The 13,446-nt window shown below is 37.4% G+C and overlaps 1 protein-coding gene across 1 annotated transcript in view; it reads right to left on the bottom strand.

Moving 5' to 3' along the window:
• IL23R (interleukin 23 receptor) overlaps nt 1-13,446 on the bottom strand; it is a 58,451-nt gene that overhangs the window by 34,581 nt on the left and 10,424 nt on the right. The window contains exons 4-5 of the mRNA XM_015083378.3: nt 12,341-12,464; nt 3,151-3,311 (exon numbers count right to left, since the gene is read on the bottom strand). Coding sequence (XP_014938864.1) covers nt 3,151-3,311; nt 12,341-12,464 — 285 coding nt within the window. The remainder of the gene's footprint in view (nt 1-3,150; nt 3,312-12,340; nt 12,465-13,446) is intronic.

Raw genomic sequence — 13,446 nt, 5'->3', positions numbered from 1 at the left:
CCATTTTAATGATAATGCTTTGGTAGAGGGAAAAATAACCCTAGCTTGACAGTAGCTAGGCCTCCAGTCATCTGAGTCCTTAGCACATGGAAATCCCTTTTAGAAACTTCCTCATGACTTTATCTTGCCCAACTCCACAGTATATAAGCAGTCACTCTTTACAACCCCAGTGCAGCTCTTTGTGCCCACAGGTCTCATCCCCGTGCTTTAATAAAGATCAACTTTTTGCACCAAAGACGTCTTCAAGAATTTTTTCTTGGCCATCAGCTCCGAATCTCCACACTCCAAAACCCATCATTAGCACAGGGCAGGTCAATGCGATAGAGGGCTAAACCTTTAGGTTTGAATGATCTCATATTTCTTCAAATAAACCTGTTATATAATAAGTACTTGACTATGTACTTTGGTACACCACTCAGAGTTGAATGTTTGCTCTCATTGCTTAGGTTTCAAACATTCCCATCAGATCTTACGTTTTTAAAAACTGTCAAATCCATGTGTTTAGTTTCAACTTATATTGAAATAACCAGATTTGTAGTTGTTTAGTATCTTTCCAACAACATATATTTACCTATACAAGAATTAATTTTCAGAATGGTTATTTTATTTTCAAAAAGGTAAAAAATTTACCTATGTGAGAATTAATGTTAAAATGGCAGCCAGGGAGTGCCTGGGTGGCTCAGTTGGTTAAGTGTCCAACTCTTGATTTCGGGGATCAATCCCTGTGTCAGTCTCTGTGCTCACAGTGCAGAACCTGCTTGGGATTCTCTCTCCAACCCCCTCTGCCCCTCCCCTGCTCATACACATTCTCTAAAAATAAATAAATAAATTTTAAAAAATGGCAGCCAGAAGGCACTGCACTTTCTGTACTGGCATTTATTTCTCTACAGGAGAAGCTGAAGTATCCCTCTCACATGTCACTTTGGCACAGTGTTACTGCACTATTAACTCTGCCTTTCAGCACAGCCTCCCTAACTTAATTAAAGCCCAACCCCATAGCTGTTATGTGAAAATTGTTCTCAGGAGAGCCCTCTGTCCTCAGTTTCATAGAAAGTTTCATTTATCTAACTTGCAGTGCCTCATTCTTAAAGTGTCACAAGTGAGTATAGCTCATCCATTAATTATCTGGTGGCTTTGTTGGGTGGAGCCTCCTACACATTCAACCTGTATTTTCTACCTGATTTTTAAGAGTCTGTTTTGAGATTTTTTTTTTTAAAGGGGGCAGAATAACAATCCCAAACAAGAGGCTCCCTGGTTCACAGTGTGGGAATTTGATTTGGAGGTGGCTGCCAGATTCGATTTTCCCTTTATGGGAGGTGAGGCAGTGATTAACTACTGCAAGTCAGCGAGATGAAATCTGGCTCTCCTCCTTACTAGTTATGTGAACTTGAGCAAATTGTTTTATCTCTCTCTTCATCTGTAAAATGGGCACAGTAGTACCATGTATGATTGTTTCCAGAATTACGTGTGATTTGCATGTTAATTGTCTGGAACATTGTAGGCATTTAATAAATGGATGTGAAGATAATAAGATCATCAGCTCACAGTGATAATAATAACTGTAATACTACTGATAATAATTTAGTTCTAAAAAATGATATTGCTAAATGGTACAATACATGATAGCCTTTAAACATCATTAATCCACTGAGGGGAACCTGTTTTAAGAAAAGAGCATATTACAAAAAAAAGGGGGGGGCATATTATGGCAGCCTACCTCAAACTATAAATTTACAAAAACGTGTACATCGTGGTCAAGAGAACTATAACTCCATGAATATATAATACAGTGGAATACATCACCATCATCAGCAGTGTTTGTTTTCAAATCCAATATTCAGAGCATTAAGGACAGACTTTTAGACCAATCCTGTTAGTTGGGATAGTTAAGTTTAGTTGAGACAGGAGTTGAGAAGTTGATATATTAGTTCCAGTAAAAGACCCCAGTGATCCCCAAAGAATATCCATGTTGTACCCCAAGAGAAGATGTCACATCCCCCAGATCATTAATCAGCAGGAAAGTTGTCTGACACATAACAATGTGCATTTAAATGAAGACTGAAGATAGAAGTTGAGGATATTGGAATTAGAGCTCCCTAGCTCCATAGTCTCAAATTTTGATGCCGCCTAGCGTTGGTTCCCTCAAATAGAAACCATAATCTCTTCTACAAAATAGGGTTGTTATGAGGGTTAAATAAGGTAGTTTATGTAAAAGTAGTTAGCACTGAAAAAAAGTGCTCCATAGATGTTAGCTTACTGAAAGCATCCTTAATAAAAACAGAAATAACTGGCATTAGGATGTCCAAATAGAGGGTGATTCACTTGGTGCTCTTTGGCTAAATTTTGACTTCAAGACTGGGATGTAGCCGTAAAAAGCTCAGGGGCAATTACTTTTTGGGCTTTATCTTAAGGAAAATGCAAAAAACTACTTTGAAAATATTTATCCAAAAGGTTGTTCATGGCAGTAAAGTTTATAATGGTGAAAATTTGAAAACAACCTAAATCTCCAACAATAAGGGACTAAAGACATACATTAAAAATAATATTGTAGATTAAATCAAGAGAATGTTTATTTTATATTATAAGTTTTAAAAAGCAAGGCCTAAAATATCTGAAGCAAAAAATGCTAACATTTGTAAAATCTGGCTGGTAAATATAGAGATGTTTACATAATTCACCATTTTTTATGGTTTTTTTTTAAACTTAAAAAACCTATAACTTCCAAATAGTGTATACAGCAGAATTCTTTAGTATGTTGTACTCACAACATAAGACTCATCACAGTTTATTATAATCCTTGTTTCTTTCTATCTTCCTTGGTAGATTGTAAGATACATAAGGCAGTGGATACCTTGCTTATCTTATTCTCCCTAGCTCTTAAAACAATGCTTGAATATAAGAAGTTTTCAATAAATATGTGTAAAACCACATGCACCAATGTAGAAATAAGACTGGAAGGATATACAACAAAATGGTAGCAGTACTTATCTTTCTGTTGTGTTGTGTTGGTTCATTATGAGTAATTCTTGTTTTCCATATCATGATCTGCAGGAACTTCAGGGGAACACCTTTCACATCTCGACTTCATTTGAGTAGGTCAACACAAATTAGCTGTTTATTCATAAAGACATACTACTTCTCATTCTTTACCTATATCATCCAGATTAATTTGCAGTTGTTTTGACTTCTCTGTGCCCAATGCATTTGCAGCTTGGACCCAAACCAAATATTTCTTGCCACCTTGCAATGAATCAGTGGAGATGTTAATATAACTTGACGAAAGATATTGTTGCTCTTCTTCTGTCTCTAAACTTAAAAAAAAAAAGATTATGATAACTGGTTATGTTGGTTTGAATTAGTTACCCAATTTTTTGATGCTACTTTTTTAGCCTGCTTTCAGAATACATTTACTTAAAAATCAATTAAAATTGATTTCATTTTGAAAAATTTTTAAAAATAGATTCAAGGCTACCCAGGGCCACACTGTGACTCTCATGGATATTAAGCCCTTTTGCCTTCATGGACCCATTCTTCCATCAAGAAAAAAAAAAGCATATATATGTGTGGATATGTGTATCTTTATAGAGATACATATATATGTTTATGTCGATTATGGTTTACAACTGTCAATATAAAAGCAAATATATTAACGTTACATATTAAAACATTTTCTTTGACCTAAGGTTTATTTTTTTTCTTCTGATATTAAATGAAATTAAACATTTTCATGGACTCCTGAAAGTATCATGAGCCCTGGGCACTGTGCCTACTGTGCCTTCTGCACAAGTCGACTCTGGACAGAGCTTGAAATAAATGAACACCCTCTAGGAGGGAGCATTGCGTAGGAGATCAGTGATGGGGCTTTGAGTCAGACATTTCTACCAGATCTAGAGTAAGGGGTAAGAATGGCATGAAGGGTCACAGTTCCTTTATATTTCTTCTGAAATAAGGCAGAATATAAATAAATTACAGAGAATTGCTTTTAAGGTATGCCAACCTCATGCTCAGTAAGAATTCAAATGTAAAAATAAGAAAATGGCAACTATGGGTAAGTAGCAAGTAGGGCATCTTTGAATATTTTCCAGTCAGAGAAAACCACATGCATGTCCTTAATTGGTTTGCGGCTAATTCTTTTACCACAAAAATTGAGACCACAGTCAAAATGCAAATACATTCTTAAACCAACATGAACCATAGTTATTAGGTAATTTAATTCTGCTTAAAGTCTACCTTCCTATTAGCACCTAGACCATGAACACTGTTTTAGATGAGGAATCTAGTAATAATGAGTGACTGACTATACTTTGGGACTATTTTTACATAAAACTTATATTACAAAGTTTCTTTTTAATTTCTTATTTCTATTTCTGTTTTTGGTGTGTTTTTATTACATAACAGATTATTTGTTGAAGGGAGTCAGCATGATTGATGTTTCTCTGAAGTTTACTATGCACCTAGCCCTAGTTGTATTTCATAGATTTTCAATAAAAAACATTTCAAATTTATGGTGATAACGGTTAATAGCGTTTTCCATTTAGTTAACCACTCATTCAACAAATATTTAATTAATATCCACTATGTTCCAAGTATTACCTTGGACATTGGGACTACAACAATGAACAAAACAGATAAAGTCCTGACCTTCATGGAGCACACATTCTGGGGGAAACAAATGAATATATAATATGTCCTGTGGTGATAAATGTTCAGAAGAAAAATAAAGCAAAAAAGGGTTAGGAAGTGCTAGATGCAGGAGTGGGGATTTTTTATTTTAAAAGAAGATGTGGAAGGCCTGTCTGAGAAGGTGATTTTCCTCCTCTCTGGAGGAAGAACTTCCTATGGATATACAAAGGCCGTAAGGCAGGATCATACTTGTCCAGTTCAAAAACAGCAAGGAGTTCAGTGAGGCTTGGTGTATGTAAAGGAGATAGAAAGGGATTAAAGATGAGATCCGAGAGTTCTGGAGGAGGGAGAGATATAGAAGGTACTGTAAGGTCACAAAGAGCCTCTGGAGGACTCTGGCTTTGAAATGGGAGGTTTTGAGCAGAAGAGTGACATGATCTGAGGTGCATGTGAAAAGGCTACTTGTGAATGACTCTAGGAGGGCAAAGGTGGAGGCTAGGGCACCAGTTAGGAAGTTCTTGTACTAAGTCAGATGAGGGATGATATGGCTTGGCCTGGGGTTGCAAACTGGGTAGTGAGAAGAAATCAAATCCTATAGGTTTGGCTGATTAATTTTGTTAAGGGCATGGTAGGGAGTAATCTAGGACAACTCCAGTGATTTGGGCCCAAATAAAATGAAGAGGAAGTTGCCATTTACTGAGAAGGGGAATGCAAGTACGGAGAAAGGAAACTAGAAGTGTTTGGGTTTTGAAAATATTAGCTTTGAGATACCTTTTGGATGTCTAAGAGGAAGTGCTGAATAAGATATTAGATATATGGTAACTGCAGAGAGGGGAGCTATCTGGACTCAAACTAAATAAATTAGGGAGTTTTACACTATAAATTTGTGTTATGTCTTTTAGGTAATGAGTGTAGATACAAATAATAGGAGATGCTAGGAATAAAACTCTGGGGGCTTGTTACTTCACTGGAAATGAAGACACATCAGCAAGAGACTGAGAGAAAGCATCCAGGAAGGTAGGAGGAAAATCAAAAGGGAGTAGTATCCTCCAAGCTAAAAGAAGGAAGCGAAAAGCTATTAAATGCTCTTCATAAGGAAGATAAGGACTGAGAATAAACCATTTGATTTGGCAATGGGGAAGTCATTAGTGACACTGTTAAGACCTGTCTCAGTGGAAAGTGAAAACTTGACTAAACTAGCTTAAAGAAAGGATGAGAGAGAAAGAGACAGAAAGTGCATACAACTCTTGGGGTGCCTGGGTGGCTCAGTTGGTTAAGCGGTCAACTCTTGGTTTTTGCTCAGGTCATGATCTTGTCATTCCATAGGTTCAAGCCTCGCATCAGGCTCTGTGCTGACAGTGGGGAACCTACTTTGGATTCTCTCTCTGCCCCTCCTGCACTTTCTGTCTCAAAATAATAAATAAATAAACTTAAAAAAGAGTACAGACAACTCTTGAGAAGTTTGGCCATAAAGAGGAGCAGAAAAATAGAGTAGTGGAGGGGAAAGACCAAGGGAAAGTTATATTTTTCAAGAGGGCAGACGCTGCAAGCGGATGGAATGATCCAGTAAAGATAGAAAAGGTAAGATGCAGAAGAAAGAGAGGAACATTGTGGGAGCAATGTCCTTCAGGAGGCAGGAGGGGTAAGATCTAGCCCAAGAGGTGGAGAGTTGGCCTCAGGGAAACAGTAGTTCATGCACAGTAGTAAAAAGGAAGACCAAGTATATGGATAGGGAGGTCAATGCGTCAGTAGATGGGGGAACTTATCATATTTCTCATTGCTTCTATTTTCTCAATGAAGTAGAAAGCAGGTCATCGACAGAGCACAAGGAGACAGAAAACATTCTGGAGGCCAGAAATGAGACAAAAAGTAATGAAATAATTATCTGGCTTAGTGGAGCAGTGACTGGGCCAGTGAAATGTGGTAGGATACTGGGTAGCTGTCAGGGCCCAGTTGAGATTAGTGGCCATGAATATATAGTCATATCAGTCAGTAAGTTTGCATTTGTCCCCAGCCACAATTAGCTTTGCTAGTACAGATACAGAATTGGTGAGGAAATGGATTTAAAAATATGACTGCTTATTGAGTCCTAAAAGAATGACAGAAATGTAATATCACAGCCTTAAAAATATTTGGAATCGTACTTAAGACCTCTTTCTGGTTATTAAGAATATGCATATGGAGAAGAAGAGGTGGCAAAAACAGGCAGGCCTTATGAATTGACAGAATAAGCAATTGATCTTAGGGGGTCTACAATGATATCTTATCAAAAAATAATTGCCCTACTGGTCTTTCATAGTGCCTGAAAATTCCATCATTTGTGTTATTCTAGTGAGATCATGAGCTTGTCATGCACAGAGATGGTGCCTATCTACAAAAACTCTCTAGAGTTTAACATAGTAACAAGAAGAAGCAAAATGCTAAATAAATCTTTGCTAGATTGACTTGAGTGGAATAAAATGAGGGGCCATGATGAATTCTTTTTCATTCAACAAGTATTTATTGAGTAGAAGACATTGCAAGGACACTGCAAGAGTTTCCAAGATAAAGAAAGAACATATTTACATGAAGCTGTTGAGGGTAATAGACAATAGTAGGTAGACGTTTATTACCAGAGTTTCTTCTTTTTTGGTTTTTCCTACCACCACTTATTGATAAACAGCAAACCACAGCAGAGGAGGGTATATGAATGGAAGCCCGATGGCCCCTAGGCTGCCATACAGGGAATGTCACCTTTCTGCCACTAGTGGAACAAGTCCATGGGCTGAGGTGAAATGCCTCTTCTGTAAATGTGGTTTTACTGGAATACAGAACCACATGAGTTGGAAGTGAAACCTTGCAAATGCTGATCTCTACCTACCCGCCAAAATGGAAAATACCCTAAAAACCCAGGATCTAGTATAACCTTTTTAAACTACCTCAACCACAAACTGATTATAAGTCAACTTTTTCCTGGGGGTGAGGGGGAAGGCAGTTTTGATAGAAAAATTAACTTTCTCTTCTGTATTTTTTTTTCAACTCATTGGTGTGTTTTTAATTGTGAGATAGGATGTTTATTTCCTTTTCCTGTTTGTGCTTATAGGAGCTCATTCTTTGATTTTGCTAGAGGAGAACATTCATTTTTATGCTAATCCTTCACATTTTTATGTTCTTTTTAAACTATGAAACAATTCTATTAATCTAGACTCAGCCAATTCAGAATTTGGGTTAGGTTTGTCTGCAATTTATTGTTGGATTTCAGAAAAGGCAAAAAAAGTTTTTCTAAAATGTAAGACTTTGTATTAGTATTATTTAACTTGACTGTGATGGGAGAATGCAGGAAATGTCGATGTCTACGTATCAGAATAACCACTCAGTGACTATCAACTGAGCCGTTACAATGCGCCAGGCCCCATTCTAGACTCAAGTGATGTAGCAGTGAACAAAATAAGCAAAAATTCTTGCCCATTTTGAGATTACATTTCTAGTTTGAATGAATGAGTGAGTTTCCTACTGACACATGCACAACAGCTAAAAAATTAGTCTTTCAGAGCACATTTAACAGCTTTTTTCTAGATATTCATCTGTCTAAAATGACTGTTACCTGAAAATGAGTAAAATTGTTGTTTATAATACCTTGTAAATGATCATTTTTTAAGTTTATTTATTTATTTTGAGAGAGAGAGAAAGCCCATGAGTGTGTGCAAGTGCAAGTAGGGTAGAGGCAGAGAGGGAGAAAGACAGAATCCCAAGCAGGCTCCACATTGTCAGCGCAGAGCCCGGCTCAGTCTCACAAACCATGAAATCATGAACTGAGCTGGAATCAAGTCAGACACTTAACTGACTGAGACACCCAGGCAACCCAATGATCTTTTTTTTTTTAAGTATATTTATTTACTTTGAGAGAAGGAGAGAGCAAGCAGGGGAGGGGCAGAGAGAGAATCTCAAGCAGACTCCATGCTGACAGCATGGAGCCTAATGTGGGGCTCAAACTCACAAACCGTGAGATCATGACCTGAGACAGATGCTTAACTGACTGAGCCAACCAGTGCCCAGCCCCTACCCCACCAATGACCATTTCTTAATGGACTTATATTAATTAGTCTCCTCACCCAAATAAGTCAGGTTTTAATTTTAAAACAAATCCAACAAGACTAGTATGTCAGCCTTGAGTGTCACTTTAATACTCTGCCTTTTTGTTGTTTCTAAGTGCTTCCTTTTTGAAAGTCTTTTTTTATAGTGTGTGTTCTTATAAATTTTGTAACACCCAGTACAGTATTACTTATCCTCATTTCACAGGAAAGTAAGGCTCAGCCAAGCTAAATAACTTTTCTAAGACGACACAGCTAGCAATTATGGCAGATATTGTTAGATGACAGTACTGAATTCTATCAACAATGCCCTTCTCCTAGGTTCCCATCCAGATAGAGTAGACATGTAACTCAGTCCTGGCCAATGAGATCCAAGTGGAAGTCTATAAGTGGAGATGTTCTTTTTCCTTCACCACTTTTCCTGCCTGGGATTTGGATGTGAAGCCTAGGGGTGCAGCTTCTGAGAGTAAAGGCTACACATTAAAACTTATAGAGGAAAAAGTTGGAAAAAGCCTTTGGGATATCATTGAAGTAATCATGCCAGCTCTGTCATACCTACCACTACGGCTTGATATAAATAAAGCCCCATATGTTTAAGTCACTGCAGTTAGATTTTCTGATATTTGCATCATAAAAGACACCTAACTGATAAATCTTAGAACTGGAAATCAAAAGTAAAACTCGAAAGCCCCTGTTCTTTCCAGTGGATAGCTCTAAAAGCATGATCTTTAATAAATCTATTTTTAGTATTTTCATGGCGACTTGAGTATTGAGAACAATCTCAATACTCATAATTACTAGGTATTTCTCACTTTGTAAGGTAGATGTGTTTCTCAGAAAAAGCCATGTGTAAATAATTTAAATATATATCACTGAATGCATTAATAGATTTTAAAAGAAATCTATAATAATCAAAATATTTGGAGAACATTTTTATGAGACTAAGTAGGAAATTAGGTGGTGGTTGGCAAGTTTTTGTTCAACAAATATATCTTCTCAAATTGTGGTATGCCTGTTCCAAATTTATAGTGCAATTTTATTCTCAAGAACCTGAGAGGGCAAGTAAGTGGGACTTAAATGAATTAAGCCATATCCACTAGGTTGGCAATAAGCAATACAAAAATAATAAGTGTTGACAAGAATGTGGAGAAATTGGAACCCTCATACACTCCCAGAGTGAATGTAAAATAGTGCAGTTGTTTTAGAAAATAGTATGCAGTTCCTCAAAAGGTTAAACAGAGTTAACATATGACCTCTCAATTCTATTCCTAAGTGTATGCTCAAGAGAAATGAAAACTTAGGTCTACACACAATCTTGTACATGAATATCATGGAAGCATTACTCATAATAACCAAAAAGCAGGAATAACCCAAATGTCCATCAACCAATGAATGGATAAAGTCAATGTGATATATTCATATATGGAACATTATTTGGTCATAAAAAGGAATGAAGTGCTTATACATGCTACACCACGGATGAATGTTGAAAGGCTTATGATAAGTGGAAGAGCCAGTCAGTCATGGAAAGACCACGTATTGTATGACTCCTTTTATATGAAGTGTCCAAAGTAGGCAAATCCCCAGAGGATCCCTCGGGATGGGAAAGTTGAGGGAAATAGAGTGACTGCTAATGGATACGCGGTTTCCTTTTGGCATAAGAAAATGTTCTGAAATTGTGGTGGTGGTCGCATAACTCTGTGAATATACTAAAATCATAGAATGCTTATGCTTTAAATAAGGTGACTCAGTGTTTCCATCATCCTTTTGATACATTGCCTCTGTCTAACCCCTGCTCAGAATGACAGGTGTGAGTGAGCGTCTTGCCTGTGGCATGGAGCCCATTACTCCAGACTTAGCAATGTATTCGTAAAATCTGCCTGGTTTTTACATAGAATTTCTTGAATGAAGACGTGCTGCTTTTTATGTTTTACTTAATTAAAATTATTCTGAGTATGTTACACTGGAGAGAGAGAAGATTGGAAGATTATTCTGTTCTATTATGATGAGACCTGGTTATCATCTCTCAAATATGCCCTGTGATCTGGTTCCGACACCACTTCAGCAGTGGTAGTCAGGCCAGCCCAAGTTCAAATCCCACCTCTCCCTCTCTGGAGCTGTGTGGCTCTGGACGCATTGCCTAACCCCACTGAGGCTCAGTTACTTTGTCTACAAAAACTGGAAAAATAATCATATTTACCTCACAAGGTTGTGTAAGATACAAAATGAAGTAGCACATATAAAGTTTTGACCCAGTATTTAGCAAATAGTAAAGGTCCCATAAATGCTTTTTATTTTATTTTTAAAAAAAAATTTTAATGTTCTTAAGAGAGAGAGAGAGAGAGCACAAGCAGAGGAGCGGCAGAGGGAGAGGGAGACACAGAATCTGAAGAAGGCTCTAGGCTCTGAGTTGTCAGCACAGAGCCTGATGCGGGGCTCAAACTTGTGAACCATGAGATCATGACCTGAGCTGAAGTTGGATGCTTAACTGACTGAGCCACCCAGGCGCTCCCCCAATAAATGCTTTTTAAAAAATAAGTAGTTTTTTTGAGAGTCACAAACAGACAAAAAAAAAGTTTACTTCAAATACACCACTGAAGGCATTCTTTAAAAAAAAGAATAAAATGGGAAACATGATGGGTGACTAACTTAACCCTGTTTGCCCATAACTTTTTAAAAATGAATTTCATTTTCATCTTTAACAATCGCAGAGGATTCAAAAACAGACTAGCATACATGGATATAGTTTAAATGTAACAAAGAAAGATTTCAGCTGTGTACATTGGGGAGGGGAAAGGGATTTTTTCATATCAACCTTTTCCTATTTTGTAATTTCTGAATAAGCATTCAAATTTAATTTAGTACGAAGTAGTACAACTTTTATGATCAACAATTTATCTTTAAGCATAAAAACTTAAGAGGTTTGGCTGCATGGTCACCTTGGCTCCCGAAATCTGGCTATTGGTAAGAATGTAACAAGAGCATTTCCTCAAAGCCCTCCTGGACTGCAGATAGAAAATTAGCACTTTCACTCCATTATTACTTCAGTTTTAAAACTCAAAGTCCCGTGTCCTGGAGACTCTCTTAGTCTCAGGCAAACCAGAAAAGAGGGTTGGCTGTACAGGCACCAAATTTAAGATTTGGGGATCATTATTAATAACTAGTAGCGTCCATGAATTTAGTGCTAATGGTGGACGTGGCTCTGTGCTGCACGCTTTAAAAGCCAAATTCCACTTAAATAATTAGAATAAACCTGTGCATTAGCCTCTGTTTTTTAGATCCATTTTAAAGATAAAGAAAGGCAATTTGGAGAGGTTGAGCAAGTTGCCTAAACCCTAGAATGAGGATAGAGCTGGGGTTGAAGCAAAGATGCTTTTAAAACTATTCTGTGCTATATCAGCATCAGGTCCCTGACCCCAGTTACGTACCAATGAATTAAAGGGCAGAAAGATTATAGAACGCATTGTCCCACAGAGTGAAAATATTAATGGCCCAAAAAGGGTTCAGGTAGCTTCACTGATGATAATTAGGGAATTGGGGATAATCAGCATACATTTAATGCTTAAGGCTCATTTTTGGATCCCTGCTGGAGGCAGAACATTGGAATGGAATGGAATTGCTCATGTTAAACTGTTGAAGGAACCTACCTCTTCACATACACCACATACATTGTGTCTATGTAGGTGGGCTTCCCAGAATTCCAGGTACAAGTCATGTTGCCTGAATATTCATAAATGACACAGGTTACCTTGTCAGGAACATCTGGTGGATCTGCAACAAAATGTATCACTTAGGAGCCACCATACAAACATAAATTTCTTTATCAAGTAGCTAGCTGATAAACTTCCCATTTTATTTAGGAAACCAGCCCAACTGGCATTCAATACTTCCCTCATTCCATCCCTACCACCTCACCTAACATCCTACTTTGCCATCAAACATTGCTACTCTCCTTTGTATACTATATACTCCACTCTTCTGAGGATACTAATATGATCAAGTTTCTCCTATCAAAAAAAACCAATAATAACTCCTCAAATTTTCTCTCCTCAGCTACCACTATCTCCTTTTTTTTAACAGCTAAACTAAGGGTCCTATATTATACTGGTCTTTTACTTCATCTCCCATTTGCTCTCGAACCCCAGACAATCAAGATTCAGACCCACAATTCCACCAAAACCACTGTTGTGAAGGTCGTTAATGACTTTCTAATTAACAAATTCCGAAATATCTGTGCAATCCCCATTGAACTTGACTTCTGCAGCATTTACTGTTTTGGTCCCTTTCCCCTTGAAACCTTTGCCTTTGGCTCTTGTGAAAGGATCCCAAAAAAGTATTTTTTCTTTCACCCCATCAGACTGTTTCCTCTTCTGGCACCTATTCCACTACTCACTTTAAAAGTTTAGTGTTTATACATACAATGGACTATTACTCAGCCCCAAAAAGGAAGGGAACTCTGATACATGCTACAACATGGATGGAAGTAGATGGTTGCCAGGGTGGGGGATGGGGAAAATGAGAGTTGCTTAATGGGCACAGAGTTTCAGTTTTGCAAGATGAAAATAGTTCTGGAAATGAATGGTAGTGACGGAAAATGATGGTGATTTGCAGAACAGTGTGAATGTACTTCATGCCTCAGAACTATACACTTAAGAATAGTTAAAAAAATACATTTCATATTATGTATATTTTACCACAATAAAAAATGACTAAACGTTTTTTGGGGGGCTCCTGGGTGGCTCAGTCCGTTGAG

Source organism: Acinonyx jubatus, chromosome C1 (genome assembly GCF_027475565.1).
Source record: "Acinonyx jubatus isolate Ajub_Pintada_27869175 chromosome C1, VMU_Ajub_asm_v1.0, whole genome shotgun sequence".
NCBI classification, from domain to species: Eukaryota; Metazoa; Chordata; class Mammalia; order Carnivora; family Felidae; genus Acinonyx; species Acinonyx jubatus.
This window is presented reverse-complemented; position numbering and strand designations above follow the sequence as displayed.